This window comes from Acanthaster planci, linkage group LG09, assembly GCF_054643075.1.
Source record: "Acanthaster planci isolate LZ-2023a linkage group LG09, COTS_SCS, whole genome shotgun sequence".
Taxonomy (NCBI): Eukaryota; Metazoa; Echinodermata; class Asteroidea; order Valvatida; family Acanthasteridae; genus Acanthaster; species Acanthaster planci.
In genome coordinates, this window is record NC_141785.1 from 18,050,646 (window position 1) to 18,069,280 (window position 18,635).

General features: G+C 40.5%; 2 protein-coding genes and 1 long non-coding RNA gene across 9 annotated transcripts; 1 reads left to right on the plus strand and 2 right to left on the minus strand.

The window, feature by feature from the left end:
- The first annotated feature begins 5 nt into the window (after positions 1 to 5).
- LOC147798249 (uncharacterized) lies at positions 6 to 2,909 on the plus strand. The gene is made up of 2 exons (XR_015426459.1): positions 6 to 422; positions 935 to 2,909. It is a non-coding gene; the product is annotated as an uncharacterized LOC147798249 (long non-coding RNA).
- On the minus strand, positions 2,539 to 9,644 carry LOC110976625 (uncharacterized). Of its 4 annotated transcripts, none has more exons than XM_022230073.2 (8): positions 9,116 to 9,644; positions 8,296 to 8,480; positions 7,520 to 7,635; positions 6,666 to 6,735; positions 6,019 to 6,138; positions 4,696 to 4,875; positions 4,181 to 4,291; positions 2,539 to 3,911 (listed from the first exon to the last, which is right to left on the minus strand). In XM_022230073.2, exons 2-8 carry the CDS (start codon positions 8,461 to 8,463, stop codon positions 3,720 to 3,722), a joined length of 957 nt encoding a protein of 318 aa, XP_022085765.2. In that variant the 5' UTR covers positions 8,464 to 8,480; positions 9,116 to 9,644; the 3' UTR covers positions 2,539 to 3,719. The 4 variants fall into 4 exon arrangements, with proteins under 4 accessions (XP_022085765.2, XP_022085763.2, XP_022085762.2 ...); XM_022230071.2 differs by lacking the exon at positions 9,116 to 9,644 and adding an exon at positions 8,877 to 9,085; XM_022230070.2 differs by lacking the exon at positions 9,116 to 9,644 and adding an exon at positions 8,881 to 9,084.
- Positions 9,645 to 11,010: 1,366 nt separating this feature from the next.
- LOC110976627 (uncharacterized) lies at positions 11,011 to 18,559 on the minus strand. Of its 4 annotated transcripts, none has more exons than XM_087141306.1 (9): positions 18,287 to 18,559; positions 17,547 to 17,618; positions 16,552 to 16,732; positions 15,022 to 15,140; positions 14,806 to 14,875; positions 14,300 to 14,419; positions 13,226 to 13,405; positions 12,683 to 12,793; positions 11,011 to 12,372 (listed from the first exon to the last, which is right to left on the minus strand). In XM_087141306.1, the coding sequence occupies exons 3-9, from the start codon at positions 16,717 to 16,719 to the stop codon at positions 12,196 to 12,198; spliced, it is 945 nt and encodes a 314-aa protein (XP_086997432.1). In that variant the 5' UTR covers positions 16,720 to 16,732; positions 17,547 to 17,618; positions 18,287 to 18,559; the 3' UTR covers positions 11,011 to 12,195. The 4 variants fall into 4 exon arrangements, with proteins under 4 accessions (XP_086997432.1, XP_022085766.2, XP_086997431.1 ...); XM_022230074.2 differs by having other exon boundaries at positions 17,530 to 17,618; XM_087141305.1 differs by lacking the exon at positions 17,547 to 17,618.
- Positions 18,560 to 18,635: the final 76 nt, after the last annotated feature.

The window sequence follows — 18,635 nt, forward strand, 5'->3', positions numbered from 1 at the left end:
GATGACAGCAATGCTTGGACAGGACCAAACACCGAGACATCAACTTTGGACTTCTGCATCTCCACCCTGCTGCCACTTTCATCCTAGACTTCAGCACCTTCACACGTACCCTCACTGCAATGACATTCAACCTCACCTTATCACCACATGCACCACTCACCCTTTCACCGTTCACTTTCACCCTAGACTTCAGCACCTTCACATGTACCCTCACTGCAATGACATTCAACCTCACCTTATCACCACATGCACCGCTCACCTGCACATCAATTCATGCCTCCACCACATTCACCTCCACTTTTGCACCATCACATTGGCAGCAAACATCAAGTTGTCAACTCCGAGCTGCTGCAGTTCTTCCAGCTTGGAATCTGCTCTCCTGATGTGGTCATTTCCTCCTCATCTGTCCGAGATCTGTAGAGGTTAGTAAAGCTGCTACTACGATTGTCAATACCACCAATTTTTTTTAACCCAAACCTTCCCCAACTGCACAGAATTAAATAGTAGTAAAGTGTTTAATTCTGTGGGATAGGTGTGGTAGGCCCATAACAGCTGGCTTTTGCATTGGGTTTGGCATACCTCAGAAAAACTAAGTCCAACAGCCCCTGTGCACAAAGTCCCATATGGGTGTTTAACTTTGTGTGAATGGGGAAGGTCAGGGCCAGCAACCGTTGGGGGGGGTAGGGTTAAGTTGAGACAATATAGGCAGCATATTCTTTTATCTCCACTTTTACTAATGGAAAATGCCTATTATGTTTATGAGTTCCAAAGAATGAAGTTGTAAAGGCATGATTAGTTGTCACGACAACACAATGTAAGTTGCAAGTAGGCTTTTTATTTTGGATGAATGTGTTCTGGGAATTTGATTTCTAAGTCCCGGAAGTTTTGAGGTTAATTTGATATGCCTTTTTTCGTCATCTTGCACCTCTTCCAGATGGACTCCGCACACTTACAACATGAAAGTTCCTACAACATACATGCAGGCTGGACACGTTCATGAGAAATGGATTTGCGAGGATTGTCTTTCAGGAGTTGAAACTACTCAGGAGGTCGAAGCAAAAACTGTTGCCAAGTGCCTTTTTTTCCAAATCTTCACAAAACTGATGTCCCTGATGCTCTCTGTTGTCAGTCTTGCAAGAAGACCTGAACCCAGTGCTCATACAGAGCCGTATAGCCAGGAACTTGAACTTCTGTGTCATATAGCAAGGACTGGACTTGTGTATTGTTGGAGTGGCAATGCTAGGCTTTTTGGAACCAAATATGGAATTCAGTCTGCAGCTTCGACTAGAACTTTTCATCACCCTAACTGATTTATTTTTAAAGTGTAAATCTTTTTGCAAAAATGGTTTTTGTTTCGGCACAATTATTTTTATGTAAAGAACAGTTAAATATAACAGCTGATGTTTAGGCCTAGAATTCTGGGTTTTTTTTGGTAATGTTTCAAAGTTGAACTGGAAAGACAACATTGAATGAGGACGAAGATCCAGTTTACAATCAATGGTAATTACCAAAGAAAGAAATTTATCAAAGCATTTTCAGATTGCTAGCATTACTTCAATCTAAAAGTTACTGAAACGAATGGTTTACAAGTTCAGTCCCAACCATGCTTTGAATTTACATCCAATTTTATATCCGTGCTGTTAGCACAGCGCCCTCATTTTCATGCCCCAAAATACTGCCTTTTGGGATTTTTTTTAATGCTCATAATCACTACAGCACCTCTGAATAATTTATTAACTCACAGGTGCATCACCTTGTTTCTTTAAATTTGTGAAAGTGATCACACACTTATACATGTATATCCAAGATTTGGAAAAGCTGCAACTTGCGTTTGAAATGCCATTAAATGTTGCAGGGATGCTTTATGAAAGAATTGATATTTTAATAGTAAAAACAAGTGGATAGAGCATCGTTTCTTTTGGTTCATCGGCATAGCATTAAGTGACTGCAACTCCCATACAGATGGAGGCATATTCATTACAACTGCAGACAACCTATACAAATTTCCTCTGGCAATCAGTACCACAGAAAAAGGTGGAGATTTTGACATCTGTGTTAATGCATCTCATGGTGTAAAGCATTCAAAGCGTTAAAGATATCAACTTGTGCTGTTTAGGTCAACTGTAGAGCATTTTGAAAAATGCAAATTTATCATGATTTAGAATTCCTCTGCCATTGTACGGGAACACTGAGTGAAGTGTTGAAGAGTGTTCTTGTAGGGAGGAATTTTTGGTCGTTTGGGCAAAAGAAGCCATGGTTTGGCCAATGCAGTCCTTTATGACTCGGACTTTGAGGCAACAATCCTTTGAAATCTTGTAAAGTCACTTGTGGATATTGGAAATAAGATAGAACAAAAAAGAAAACGGTATTATTAAATAACGTTGACATTTATCTCTACACAGTTAACTTGTCCTTACTGCAGTAAACTGAAGTCCATGTGCTACATTTTGCAAACAAGATCGGCAAGACTACATGTCCATGCAGGTCTTTTACATGTATAGTACATGTACAATAAAATGTTCTGTGAAGACTGACCGGTCGTTATCAATCTGATTTATAGTTTTATTTTTTCAATTTGGCAGTCAGTTCACAATTCTGAAATACGCTCATTTCAAATCCCAATTTTCAAAAAAATCACTATTAATTAACCCTTTACCAAATGTGACTTATTTCTCAAACAGGCAATCCAAAAATTTAAGAATAGAGATGTTATTGCATAAATTTCATTTCAAGGATTTGGTCAGCAAAAATGTGTCAGTTTGTAAAATTCTAACCAAAATGCTTAAAAAAATGCTGGAAGGAAAATGTGACAAGTTACTGGACATTTCTTCAATTTCAATTATTTCACTTGCAAGATATAGATTTGGCAAGATAGCAATGAAATAAAATGAGCAAAACTGACAAATTTAGTAAGTGTCCGAGCGAGGGAATTCATATTTCGTCTCTGAACTGGAACTTAATGTCCACAGAACCATTTAAACATGAGCAAAATACGGTAAGACAGTTTGTAGCTCAAATGAACATGTCCAAGGCAAAATACGGAGGTGTTTGCTTTCATTGACACATATGTACAAAATAAATACTTTGTATTAAATGACAGAAAGCTGTGGACCATCCTAACGAGTGAACCTCAGTCAAACAGCGCGTCTTTACGTTGAAATCTGTGACTATAACGCCCATTTCAGACAGGCATTCTGGGGTCATGCCGAACCAAATAGAATTAAGAGTGACTCGGGTCGACCCAATTAAATGTTAGTTTCCAGACAGACAAATTTAATACATACATACACATTTGCAATGGGTTTGGCCTATGAAAAGATTGACGTCTGAAAGCAAGTCGCTCTGGTGTCGTTCCGAATGCTTCAAAGAATTGATGATTTTTTGCCCGTTAGTATGCTTGGTTGCTCCTAATTGTTTCAGGCATCAGACTTTTTTCATACTTAATTCAAACTTGCTTTTAATTTGGTTCAGCATGACTCTAGAACGCCTGTCTGCAACGAGAGTAAATGAACCAAAAAGACAAAAGTAACAACTTGTGCTGCCAATCCACTGAGACACTTGTAGAAGTATACATGTACACGAATGCACTCTCTTTTAGGCAGTATTGCTCAAATTGCCGAAATTAAAGAACTATACCTCTAAACCATAAAGAAGTGAAAGAAAAAAATCCTCTTCAAATTTTCTGCCAAGGGTAAACTTGCCCCATTTTGAAAAAAAAATTACGACTGGGGAGTGTGGTAGAGTTGATTGAGTCGGAATTTCAAATAATTCAAAGCAGACATGGGTGGGTACTTGTTGCTCTTGTCCACACACTCGATGATGGCATCGTTGTCAGGGTAACCAAAGAAAGCGATGGACTGACGAGATTTCTCCATTTCTTCTGGTGTGTTGTCCATAAACACACAGTGCTTCTGAAGTATCAATGCACGGGAAAGCAAAACGGACATTTCTTTGCATTATTGCATGTATGCTGTGACTGGTCAAAACCATGTGGAGGGACTCGGTTTGGCCAGTTAGCTACATGTAATGAACCATTTTTCCTCTCAATTACAGTCCAAACTTCAAGTGAATAAGAGTATAAGGCTTCACTGAAATGTGGTGTCAAGTCTACGCCGTGTACATGGGGACACAGATGTTAACAGAGGCCTGTATAAATAGGGCTTATAATTCATTTACTTACAGTGGCAGGGTACATGTCTGAAGTCCATCGTGCCATCAAGCTGCCAGTGTTGATCAGAATACCGGCCTCGACCATGGGCACTTTAATATAACTGCCATCGATATTTCGAACCTGTGCAGTCCCCAGAAACAAACTCATAATTTCAGGAGGTATTTCAACAAAGATTGTACGTTGAAAAGCTGAGCTTGCATGTTTTGTGGGGGGGAGAGGGGAAATCATGTTTAGCCCTCATCATGCTCAGCTAAAGCCAACAAGGTATGGCAATAGACCCTTCTATGGATGTATGCATGGCTGATGGGGAGAGGCCTATGAGAACTTTTACCCACACAATAAGTTGTGTTGGAAACTATCATTGCTGTGGACAAAAAGTTGTCTAAAAGTCCATGATGATGACATTAGGATGATATCCAGCTCTCCTTACACCCTTCTGTGAATCTGCGGCCATCTGTTTACCAACACAGAAGCTATAAAAGCAGAACTTGACCAAATTCTGCAATCATTCAGAGTTAACATACCAGTAATCCTGGTGTTTGTTGAAACAGAAGTGTGACTGAGCCAAAGTCTGAGTGTTCACCACATCGCACCTGCTGCTCCTTGACCTTGAAGCTGCTGAGTGGAGGGTAGTAGAGTGTTCTCAGAGTCATGGCACTGTCTTTCCCGGCCTTCTGGTGGTGCTTTACAAAGTACAAAGGGTCCTATAGGCAGAAAAGGTATTCGTAAAGCTAATATTAATTGGCCTTTAGAACTCTGCTTTCTTTAACATCAGCTGAGTTTTGGTGAGCTAAATTGAAGTAAATGGGAGCCTAGAGACCTTTTTCCTGTGATGTCACAATTGTGCTGGACCGTGATGTGTTGTGATGGTAATCTACCTATTCAAGATAAACTAGTCAAGCATGCAGTGTTTGTATGTGCACTTGCACCGGGTTGAAACTGCCCATAGGAATGTATGCAATCACACGTGGCCATGGTGGTCCCCCATGGTGGTATTGTTCCATCTCATGCAATCAAGTAACATGGGTGAAAAAGGTCGATATGTAATATCAATGCCATCTGTTGGCTGGGCAAACCACCTCCAGCGGGGCCTGGGGAGGGGAGGGGGTTTCCCTTATTTTTTGGTAACAAAAGAACAGGACCAAGTGACAGGAAGCCTCTATGGAAATTTCAAGTTAGAGGGCTAAAATGCATGTATGCATGCTTATGTGTACTTGTACATGTTCATACCTAGTACATGTAAGCAGTCGTTTGTCGTGTGCTCGGAAGAAGCTCGTAAGCACTTACGACCTTCTTCTGGGAAGCATAATCGCTGCAAAAAATATTCCTGACAAAAGAACGTAGGTAAGCCACTGTTTCATTTTAATGAAATATAAAGATTTCTTTGCAAATAGTTCCAAAAACATCTCCCAAGTTGTTTGATAACTTGTTCAAAGGTTGCTTTTTGCACAGCCTCTGTTGATTTTGTATTAAATTTTATCCATTTTTGCTAAATAAAGAGAGTGTTTCTTACGCGCTTTTACCGGGAACATTTTTTTCTACTGTGATCATGCTTCTGGGCAAAAGGCGGGCACACGACGTGTTGATATGAAATGTATAATATACAGAGCCTCTGTATGCTGAACAATGCCTCTCCCTCGGTTTGGTGTTAGCCTCTTGCCCCCCTAGTAAATTTGATACTGAAATTTTGGAATGCAGTTATTTTAGGCATAACACAGCGATTCCAAAATGTTGAACTTACGTGTAAGATCAGAATAGAATCTGTGTCAGACTCTCAGGTTGATTACTTTGCCAAAAACCAAATGCCACTCTCAACACACTCTACAAAAAAATTTAACCAAGCCTACCTCAAGTTTGAGTCCATGTGCCATGATCTCCAGGATTCTGTGACAAAGAGGCAGGCACAGGCCAAAGAAATCACACATCGCGGTCTTGAAGCCAGGACAGTCTGATTCCGAGGGCCAGGCCTATACAGGAAACATTGAAGTCTAAAAACAATGCATCAATTCAGTTGTATCTTTTCAGGTGTCCACTTTAAATTTCACCTTATCCGTACGCTAGCTGGCAATCGTAAGCCTAAAATCCTTAGCAAATTGGAACACAAAAGTTTTTGTCCTTGAGTTCAATTTCTTGCAGATTGTTTTTACAGTTGAAATTACGTTGGAAATACGTACAAAGTGGAAATGCAATACATCACCAGTGGATACCGGATGAGCTTCATTTCAGGTTGCATTAAAGAGAAAATCAATAGAATAACCATGCCGCTACCAGGTATAAGTTACATGTATCTTATTGGGGTTATATTTATCATAAAGCACCCAGAAATGAAATCATTTTGTTAAGAAATTAAAATAACCTAGTAAACATGCACGCATGTGAAGGAACACGTACCACCAGCAGTCAACTCGTTCTATCATGTCTGTTACTCTAGCTACCAATTAACTTTCAACTTAATATCTGGTGCTTTCCACAGCTCTCCCCTAACCATACTTACAGCACCTGCTGTTTGAGGGCAGTAGTTGAAATTTTCTTTGAGGTCACCATGAGGTCGGTCAGGATTAGTGCTGCAGTTACAGGGTTGAGAAGTGAAAAGGGCATAGTGAGGGATAGTTTATTTTATAATCTGCTGTGCACCAGTGGAAAACACCAGGCTGATTTAACAGAGCTACTATAAAGAATATATTACGTCTGTAGCAATGTCCATCAAATGGTGGGTCACATTAGCTATGGGACAGCGCATCTTGTGGCCATGAGCAAGGCATTTTACCACAAGTAAAACTAGCTAATCAATCAAATATCTACAAGGGCATCTGGTGTTATAATGATTGCCCTTGGGTTTTTTTATAATCTTTATTTTATTGTTCCATGCACTTCATTACTCTTCAAGATCCATGGATTTGTGTGAAATGCACCTGCAAACACATGTGAACTAGCTTAATGTAATATGTACATTGTATTATTAGTAACAAAAGTCTTCTTTGGTAACCCAGAAATATAAACCAAACCACAAAAAAGCTTGATGGCAGGGGGAGGGGTAGATTTCCCCCACCTTATAAAAGGTAGTCATTTTCCCCCCACACTTTATAGGCCTACCAGCCGTTGGAGGCACATTGTAACTTCATAATTGTATTCTTTTCAATCTAATGGCCAGCGCTCCCCTCCCCACACTTTTAAAACCATTCTGATGCTGTGGGGGGGGCACTTTAACCCCTCTCTTCCCAGAGAAAATAATTTGGGAAATTAATAATGAAAAAAAAGTCCCCCCTCTGAAAACTGCGGCTGAAGCCCATATTCAACCTATTACTTGTATGAAATATTTCAGTAAACACTACCGATAACAGGACTTACCACTCGTTGTCTACTTTCACGTAACCATGGGCAGAGCCTTGAGGGCGTGGACATTGAAGCTTTACTTCAAGAGGCAGATCAAAATATTGCTTAGAGACCTTGTACAACTCCTCCACCTGTTTTCAAAAAGAGTATGAAAATTGGTTCTCCAAGGATCGTGAACCAGTATGGGTCAAAAGTGTCAGTCCCAATAATTTTAGAGACGGCCCAAAGTATAGTTCTTTATCACCTTGTCCTCAAACCCAGTTTGGCTAAAAGTCAAAGTTGTTTTTTCTTCCCCCATATCCTGTACCAATTAAGCGTTACTTCATTTGAACCAGGAACTGCATAGCCAAACGGACGGAGTAAGTGCCCGTATTGGTTCACTTTCTTGCAACTATGCCTTTTCAGCAATTAATTGTGCAGATGATGGATACTATTTTGGTACTATTCTGTCCTAAGTATAAATGTAGACATGATAGCCAACAACAACCCCTTTTGATCTACTGAGGGGCTTTTGGTGAGGGAGAGAGGGCACCTATATATAAAACCTAGCTTTTATGGCCTTTCTGAGCAGTGAAGCTATATTTTGTGGCTTTAAGCACGTCCACACCAAAACAAAATTCACCTTATCCAGGTTATCTCTCAATCTCCTCCCCCCAAATACAAAAGAAATGAAGGAGCTCCTTGGGAGAGGGGACATGGCCATATCATCGGTCCCCCTGGATCCACCCTCACCCCACTTTTTATTGAGTTTCTACATGTAGCTAGAAACTGGATCAACAATTGGAGCAGACCTTATCCTGAGGAAAGTCAGCGTTGACGATGAAGAAGAAGCCAATGGTCGTCAGCGCATTGTGTACATCATCAACAAGCTTCTGAAACTGACTGGGGTCAGGTTTGTCTAGAGACAGACGGTAGGCGCTGAAGTCAATGACAGGAATCTCAGAGGATGAGTCACCCATGATCAGCTAAAAGGTGTCTTGTGAATAAAGAACAATGTTTAATACATTTGTGACAAGTTTCAAAAGTATACGGTACGCGGTTATTTTTGTAGGGCAGGAGACAATCTCAGCTGGTGTATGCGATTTACACTGATATACCCTGCCCATCTGCACCGTAGCTGACTGATCGGATGGGTTTCACATAAATGCCAGTGTCCTATCCTCTTCATCAAGATTGCTAATTTATTGATTATCAAGAAAAGAAAAATGAAGACCACCAAATCAATATGGTGAGTTGGCAATCATGCTTGCATATACATGTATCACCGTTAGATCTAACCATGCATACATACACAGAGCACTGAAAGAAAAATGACATTCAACTGAAAAGTCTGCAATAAAGAAACATATGCAGAACCTCAATTAATTATAACCTGCCTCTGTTCTTGTTCACTTGATCAAGCTTGATCTTGAGAATTTTGCAAAGCTATGTATTGCAGACGATGATGCAACTTGATGTACAGATCAATATTACATGCTCACACAATCAGACTGCAGTTGGTTCAGTGTAATGTAAACATGTATGCTAGTGCAGTATGCAGGCCATATGCCACACTCAATGTGTACACAACACCGCCACAAGGCCACTTGTTACAGCTATATGTGTCCCAACCTGTTTACGCTGTATATGTGACAATGGCTTTCTGTCGATTTGCACCATGGAGTGACTTCAACCGTAGAATCTATATATCCCCAACTAAAGTTTTGGAGTGGGATTCAAAGATCAAGACCTCAGTGTGGCTTGACAATAGAACAAGTGCTCCAACTGTGCAAAATTGGCCGTTTCGGAGTGGGAAAAATTAGGCAGCTTCAAGGAGAAGCACTGGCTACAGCTACAAGAGCTTGGAACAGGAGAGGATCTATAGTTGATACAGGTTAATAATTGATGCATAGACAAAAATGGTGTTACAAACAACAATCTTCTAATGGTCCATATGGATATTGTTGAGAAGTCATATATTGGTCCAATGTGGCCCCAACTCGTAGCTCAGCTCGCTCAGTTATTAAAATCACAAGAACACCCTGAGAGTGGTTATTTCCAACCTGTACAGACTGGCTTGTACATGTAGTTCACACATCTTTAAAAAGGCAATGCGTGCATGCATGCACCCACGCACAGGGAAAGATTATCACAACATTAGAAATGATGCACTAACCTTACATCTAGATGTGGACCCTTGGACAAAAGAGGCCCGCATAATGAAGGCTGTAGGAACCTGCGGACTTAAAGGACAGAGATCCACACAAGGTTACACCCCCCTTTCTAGAACAGTTTTATGAGCATTGTGCAAGGTTCAAATTATCTGAGGAAAACGGAAAAGGTAGATGGCAAGACCAACAAACATCCAGCTTCAAAGAGGGTTCACTTTGCAAAGAAAAAAGTATTTTCACCAAGTTCTTATGGTACATGAAAATAAAAAAATGTCCACTCTAGGTAGTAGGTAGCGTAAACATCTACCTGTATGTGCACAATCTCAGCAGGCACGGCAGGGTAATATGTCTTGATATAATACCTTGTCCCCTTCCTGTTCAATTTTTGGAACGCATCAGGTACACTCAGTTGCTTTAACTGCGTGGCTGTTTCTTTGAAGTAAGGTGCACCGGCTTGATTCCGTGCGTCTTTACTCAAACTTTCTGACAAAGATGTGCTGTGCTTGTCTTCATCTTCTCTAATAACTAGGGCTGTGCCGAATAGTCGAATAACCGAATATTTGATTGATTGTCAAATATTTGAATATTAATTTTTTTCAAATTTGAATATTCGAATGTAAAATTCATGAAAATGAACGGAACTTTTCTTTTGTTTTTTAATAAGACAAATTGCACAATGGAGGCTTGTTTCAAGCATATTCAAATGAAAAAGTGTCAGAAATCTTACAAAGATTTAAAACGTAAATTATTCGTTAAACAATTTAAAAAATACAAATTTTCAACAGGACAAGAAGTCTTGTTCATCTCTTCATCATGCTAAATTGTGACTGAAGATACTCCTAGATGTGAGAAGCTATTATATTGATCATAATGTACAATTGTGTGTGCTACTGCAACTGATTTTATATGTGGTTTGTTCATCAACAATCTGCCGGTCGGTGCGACCGAATATTCGATCAAATTGAAGGTCAAATATTCGAATAGTAAATTATTTGAATTGACTCTGCCCTACAAATAAGGATTATCCCAGCTATTTTAACCATCAAGACCAGTAGACCGACAGCCCCTGATAAATCACGTGACCTAAAGTGGGTATCGACCCCATAGCAACGTGTGTTTTGAGTGTTGTTAACAAACAATACAGCCAAGTTACGGTACTGAACCAGCACATCAACAGTCTGAGTACGGAACCTACCGTCGGCTTTATGTTTTGGTCTGTTAGCCACATCCAACAACATCACAGGGGCTGCTCCCTTATCACCTGCCCTGACTCATGTACAGATGTAAGAAACTGGGTGTCTAGCCTAAACCATAGCTGCTTGAACATCTACAAACTGTCATCCGCACTCTTTATACTTTTTCTTTCATTGAAATAACACTTGATTATTTTATTTCTCAAAGCGTTTAGGCAATGGTATACATAGTCAGTACAACATAGACGTGATCTGGTGGTCGGAACTAGAAAGCCATTGCCACGCTGGTACCACACTTGTGAGCAGGTGGTACGGATATTAAAGCCTCTTCAATAAGCTATTTCCGAGTTAAATTTGAATAAACTCTGCCACACTGAGTTATCTGACTGCACATACACATAACGATTTGAATACCCCGGACAAAAGACACTATTGCTATACCTTGTGATTCGGGGCTTTTGCATAGCGACCACCATCTCTGGAATGGACTGGTTCCTTTGTGCCCTTCTTATCCATTGAGAACAGTGTATTGTTGCAAGGCGTCTCTTATGTAACTAAGACAAAGCTTGCCCCGAGGTATAGCATCAGTGGTTTTAGTAAGGAGAATTCAAGTTAATTGTTATGTTCACGTGAATTTAAAGCACTCAGTCTACCAGATTTGGGTCTAAGTCACTTGATGCATGATATGTGGCAAAGGGGGACCCCCTCTCTATTGTGTCTTCTTTTGTGTTGACAGAATCTTCGGAATTCCTTTCAGGCAATAGCCTTAGGGTATATAGCTTGAGCATCTCATTAGGGGGTCCCCCTTTGCCACATATCATGCTGGGTATAACCAACCGGATTTTACGACTTGCTCAAATCTTTAAGTTCAAGTTTAAGAATGTGCACGAGTGTGGTTCCAATGAAGTGTTGTCATCACCTTAGATTAGTCTCTAAGAAATGAAATTCTTTCTACACTGACATTACCTTCCCTCATATACTTACACGTCAATGCCTATAAATGTACCTCAAAATGATACTTTGAGAAAAAATGTATTCGTGATTAAGTCTTCAGGGAGATATAAATCATTTCAGTACGTAGCGCTGTTTTAATTGTTACAAGACATGAACTATTACTAAAGTGGTCTTAATATACCCTTGATACAAGAAGTTTGGAACCAAAGGTCAATGAGAAATTATAACACCATTCAACCAAATGTACATGTATTTGCCTGATAAACAAATGCGATGTTTCTGACATAAAAAAAATCGGGTTGAATGTGCCTCCAAGAATACAGCGAGGATTAAACTGCAATGAAATAATGAGATATAGGCAACTTGTTATTCCAATTTAGCCTATCAACGGATGTTAATAAATCTTGCTGAAGATCATGTTCATGTAGTCCAAGCTGGTAATGGGTGGGTACTTGTTGCTGTTGTCGACGCATTTGATGACCGCATCATTGTCTGGATGACCGAAGAAGACTATCGACTGACGTGAAAGTTTCCGCTCCTCTGGGGTCTCGTCCAAGAGCACACAGTGTTTCTTGAAGACAGAACAGTTTCAGAAAAATGCAGTTATTTCCAGTAACTCCAATATATTCAGTCAGAGTTGAAATCCAAACATTGCAACATGACGAATCAATAATGAGCCAATCTTAGGTCATACTGTTTCCAGTGAAATTGCAAGCTACTCAAACGAATGCAGCCATATCACTGTTTGTGCCCCGTTGCTTCAAATGATAGTAACTAAACTTCACATTAACTCATGATCGGCTCAATTTATAGAGCCATGCACCCAAGATGCTTCTCCTCCCACAATGCTCCCTTCATCGTTCCGATAGCTGTTGACTTACTGCAGCAAGGTACACATCTGCCGTCCAGCGTTGCATGGTGTCGCCAATGTTCACCAGTATGGCACCCTCTACCATGGGCACACTGACATAGGTCCCGTCACGTTTGCAAACCTGGATCAAAGGGGAAACAAGAGATAAAACAGTCGAACAGCCCCATTACAAGTCTGCTGTCCAAGACTCTTCATCTCCCAGAATATTATCCTTCTTTGACTATTTTGGCTTTCCATGCCCCCTTGAAACTTGGCATGCACATAACGACATGCAGAATAAGTACATCTGCACAAATTCAAGATTTTGTTTGGGGGTCATTTATAGTTTATGATCTAAAGCGAGTCGACCCGCTTGTTTCAATACATCTATGGGAAAAATTTGTGGCTGTTTGGGAGAATGGTGTGAACAATTTTCATAGAAATGGTATGAAAATGAATGACATTACTCGAAAAAGCTTGAAGGCTCGGTGTGAAAAAGAAATTACACTGTGACCATATCAGAGAAAATGCAGTGGGGGGGGGAAGGCAAATTCGAGGGAGAATAAAAGAATACCTGTAGTCCCCTTCTTTGTTGGAACAGCAGTGTGATTCCTCCACCGTCGGAGTGCTCTCCTAGCCGTACCTGTTGGTCTTTGACGGTGATGTCCCTCAGGGAAGGGTAGAAGAGGCTTCGTAAAGTCATCATACTGTCCGTCTTGGGTTTGGAATGGTGCTTCACAAAAAATAATGGGTCCTGTAGACAAGACATCCAGCATAACCCTCCTCTTCAGGTCATTTGGGAACCCACAAAAATGGGTGTTCAAACCGTTTTTCAAAAATTACGAGCTCTTTGTTTTCAAGTTCTTCTCATTTTGATAAAAATTGGGAATTACTTAGGTGAAAAATGTTGCGGGTTCCAACTGGTTTACAATGGGGAAGATTCTCTTAACCGCTTGCCGCCGGGTAAAACAGTCCCTTGAATCACAAGCTGCTGCGCAGTGCTTTATAATTTTGACTTTAACATTCGTATTCACCACACTTGTCCCCATTGTTAAAGTCTATTATGGTAACGGCTTCTTTGTTTGCCTTCAGCCCCCAGGAATGACAAACAATGGGCGGGCTGGACGATGCATTCGTCGGCCAGGCTGGCCTAGAGCCCTGTGGTCCTTCATGCCATTGTACTTTACAATACCATTACAGCCTATGGTGACTCATAGCAGTCATTCCTGTCCCCAACTTAGGCCACCCGGCTGTGTGAATTAGAAGAACGTGCTCACATTCGGGGACACCCAGCTCTAAGTGGATAAAAAGCCTGGCAGGACAGTGGCTCCAGTAACTTGTGACTAACCAATTTACTGCATCCACAAACTGCAGTAGCTATGACACATTGAAAAATGCATGCAGAACATCAAGACCTGCCATGCACTGCCTTGCCATGAAAAATAACATTTGTGTGTACACATACTTATCAGCGGGTGTAACAAAACAAAATAAAAAATTGTATCAGAAAAATGACACTATTTGACAAAAAACTATGGAACAGTTTTTAATAATCTAGATACTGAGTACACAATTAGCTCTTCATTTCTTGAAAAATGTTGCATAATTGCTTCTAAAAGTCCAAAATGGCCCTTTTTGTTCACTCTACCTCAAGCTTCAGTCCATGAGCCATGACTTCAAGCACCCTGTTGTGGATCGGAAGACATAAGTCGAAGAAGTTCCTGAACGTTGCTTTGAAGTTTGGGCATTCTGTTTCCAGGGGCCACACCTTTATGCCAAATACAATGTAGCATGGTAAATATATGTAATAAAGATTGTCAAATGGATGTGGAAGTGGCCAAGGGTAGTTTGCAGAGGGGGCACACCAAGTCCCTCCCTAAAAGAAACCTAACATTTTTCTTTATTGAAAATATTAAAAGGTGATTTTTTTTTGGTCATTTTATTTCTCTTCCTTTGAAAAGCGCATAAACAGCCCCCAAATTAGCCTCATCCCTCAAAAAGCAGGTCAAAAAAGGTTGCTTGAAAACTATATCCAAACTTTTTGGTTTCCTAAAAATCAAGTCTGGCCCCCTCGAAAATTTGGTTCTGGATTTGCCCTGGGGAGTTCGGTGGTGTGAGGCTACGAATTGCTAACAAAAAATTAAAAAACCTTACATCACCAGCAACCATGGGGTTAAAGTTGAAACCTTCCTTGAGATCACCAAAAGGTCGCTTGGGATTGGTGCTGCCATGAAAAAGTAAAATAATATGGCCAGGCATTAATTTCATAGTCACTATTGCACAAGTTAAGAAATGGCCGCATAGAAAAGGCCACTTTATTTTCAGAAAATGCACACAATTGTATGAATTGCAACAAAATACTCAGCTCACTTTTCCCTCTCAAGATGTACGTAACCATGGCTACCTCTGCCAGGGATGCGTGGGTATTTCTGTTTGACCTCCAGGGGAAGATCAAAAAATGCCTTGGACACCTGATACATTTCCTCAACCTTTACAAAAAAGACCGGACAATAAAAAACCTCTTACCAGCAGTCACAGAAATTTTGAAATCAAACATGGAACTCTGTTGCTTATTTACAAAAATGTACTTAATTATCATCATTTCAGATTGGTTTGGAATTTTAGATTCAATAGACTGGTACTTCACAAGCTGTGGATAACTTAATTTGTTTTTCTTACATGCATAATTAGTACAGATCAATTAACATATTAATTAGACTGAACTCTCGAGATGGACTCGTAGGTAGTGAAGGTAAGGGAATAAGCCTTTTTGCAAGTTAAATTTGAATAAAATCTTGTACGCTGAGTTCTTTAAACAATTTGAATTCTCCACACTAAAGATACTTATGCTAAACCGTGATTCGGGGCAAGCTTTTGCACGGGGACCACCATTTCTTGAATGAACTAATTCTTTTGTGCCCGTCTTATCCATTAAAACAGTGTATTGGTACAAGGCATTTCTTATGTAACTATAAGCAAAAGCCTGCCCCGAATTCAAATCTTCTTCATGTGCAAGAAGATAACTCAGTGCACCAGATTTGATTCAAAATCAACTCGCAAAAGGTCTATTGAAGGACATTTGCTTCTCTAAAACATTTTGAAAGTTGTGTCTCGGACCAGGTACAATTACCTGTTATTGAGGTTTACAACATGCTCCCCACTCACACAAATGCACGCTTTTTCTGAAGCTGTGAGGACTGCACGTGTTGAATGACAATTATTGTAGAAGCCCAAGACTTTGTGGGGACATGGCAAAGTGCCCACAACTTTGTTCAAAACTTCGAATCTAATGACAGAAGTCTCTAAAAGACATGGTGATGGGCTGGACACAAGCTGGTGCAAATCAAGGATTTTTTATTGCCTAAAACTTATTCACACTTAGTTCATCATGCTCTGTACCTCCTCAACCACTTGGTGCCGGGGTTTCCGGTAGCAGCTCCTTGGGTTTATGCGCATAGCCAGGCTGCCCCAAATTGGATAAAAGAGCTGGGCCTTATAACAAAAGACTGTACTTGGAACAAAAGACTGAGCTGCTGGGAATTGGCAACATTTTTTCAGTTGTCAGAGGAGGAAATCCATCATTATATCCCTGTTTTTGGCATTCAGCTGGAGTGGATTACCACTGAAGACAAAAGCACTCCGGGGATGAGTGATACAATAATGGTTAATATTTAGGACTTCCTCAATCGGATCTATGTCTGCACTTAAAAAGGATTTACTTTGTGTCTACCCTCAGTTGACACCAAATGTGCATATTCACACACGCAAAGAAACATCCCTTCAGACTTCTCCCTGCAACTCCATACAAGTATGTCGGAGACATTTCACAGTAAGCTGTGCATGAGAAATACCAGAAAAGAATTAGGCTTCACAAAATTGTACTGGGTCATCATTTCTGACCTTTTCCTGAGGAAAGTCAGTGTTGACGATGAAGAAGAAGCCAATGGTCGTCAGCGCATTGTGTACATCATCAACAAGCTTCTGAAACTGACTGGGGTCAGGTTTGTCCAGAGACAGACGGTAGGCGCTGAAGTCAATGACTGGAATCTCAGAAGACGAGTCGCCCATGATGAAAGAGGTACTGTATCCGGGAAGAACCAACGTAAAATAATGGGTAAAAGGTAATTTCTCTCTAAATTATTCATATGTAATACCAAACCACTGCAGAATGCTTGCTGACTACAGTGACCTAAAATACAAATCACAAAATATGGAGTGCCCGACGTTTCGATCCCAGTAGAATCTTTCTCAATGGCAAAATGACAAGTGGACAGGGCAAACAAGCAAGTGGGAAATCAACCCGAGCATGGATGTCATTTTGCCTTTGAGAAAGATTCTGCTAGGATCAAAATGTCAGGCCCTCCATATTTTGTAAATTATTTATAGTTATCAAACCTTACATTTCACAGTAGAGGAAGGTGCTTCGAGTAGAATGACTGCATATACATGTATATTTGCTTACTTTCAGTTAACATCATCTTTATGTGCATGCAGTTTGAAATGGTAACTTGAAGAAATTGCTGACTTGCTATGGAAACACAGCTTCGCTTTATAGTCTGGGTCATTTGTGAAAAAAAACATATTTTTTAGTTTTCCTCTAACTTCTCAAGTGTGAAAGGGGGCAAAAGAAGTCAATTTTTAATTACAAATTTAAAATGGACCAAGCACTACGGAACTTTTCAAATAAACAAAATACATGTATATCAGTGAGTTGTGAAGGTTTATGCACGGTGTGGAAGGAGGGAATGCCAATACTGATTTAATTAGTTGGCTCTTAATTGGCAGTGATTTCACTCCAGATAGATGGAACAGACTGTGATTTAGTTTGCTAAAACAAAGATACCTACTGAAAGAATCGCATATTACTTAAATACTGACCTTCCCTTTCCACTCACAATTTCAGTCAATGATGCACTGAGCAGCTGGTCTATTCACTCAGTCCTAACTGAAGACAGTGTGCGATCATCCTGACAAGTGGCATAGCGAACAAATCAAGATAGTTTTTCCCAATAAGCCATTTGCGAGTAACCTTTAAAAAAAATCTGGTAGTCCAAGTTCTCCAAATTCATGTGAACATAACAAGTTGAATTCTCCGTGCTAAAGACTCTGTTGCTAATGCTATATCACGTGATTTGGGGCAAGCTTTTGCTTAGTTACATAAGAAATGCCTTGCATCAATTTACTGTTTTCAGTGGATAAGAAAGGCACAAAGGAATCAGTCCATTCCAGAGATGGTGGTCGCTATGCAAAAGCTTGCCCCGAATCCGAGGTATAGCAACAGTGTCTTTAGTTTGGGGACTTCAAATTGTTATGTTTATGTGAAACATGAAAGCAGGACATGCCCAAATGTTAAAAGGGGGGTTTGTAGAGTCCAAGTTACTCGGACTAAGGCACTATTCATGTCTGGTCAAATACTCCTCCTAAACACCGTCAGGATAGTACACCGGCATAACCGGAAATCACTCGACACCATACGCAAAACCCCCTAAAAGACAAGTCCGGAAAAAAGCTAAGTAAATGCTTCGATATTTCCCCTACTAAATTCGACTTTTTAGGACATGTTTTTGCTTTTTGAACAGCTACAGGGGCAAATAAGTGATGTCCGCAGGGCCTAGTAGTAGAGGATTTTGCTTACCCGGTGTGCCAGATCATGAAACTTATCGCTCGCTATTCCTCCATGCCCTGTCTATGGTCAGTTCACGGAGGAATAAATTACACTGTCAGTTTGCACCTGGTGTCTATGCTGCGTCCGAATGGTGCCCCTTCCAATTTCCATATCAGTTGGCATGGCAGTGGTCATACGACTCATGTACCCAGTCCGGTGACCGGTGATACACGGTCGGTCAAGGCCGCTGCTGTATCAGCCACCTGTGTAGATGTACAATACATGTATGCCTAGGCCTTTCCAAGTGTGTGAGCGTGTATGTGTATCGCGGCCTCGATCGCGGACCACGTGTAGACTTCTTCATTTTTTAGGAGAGGGT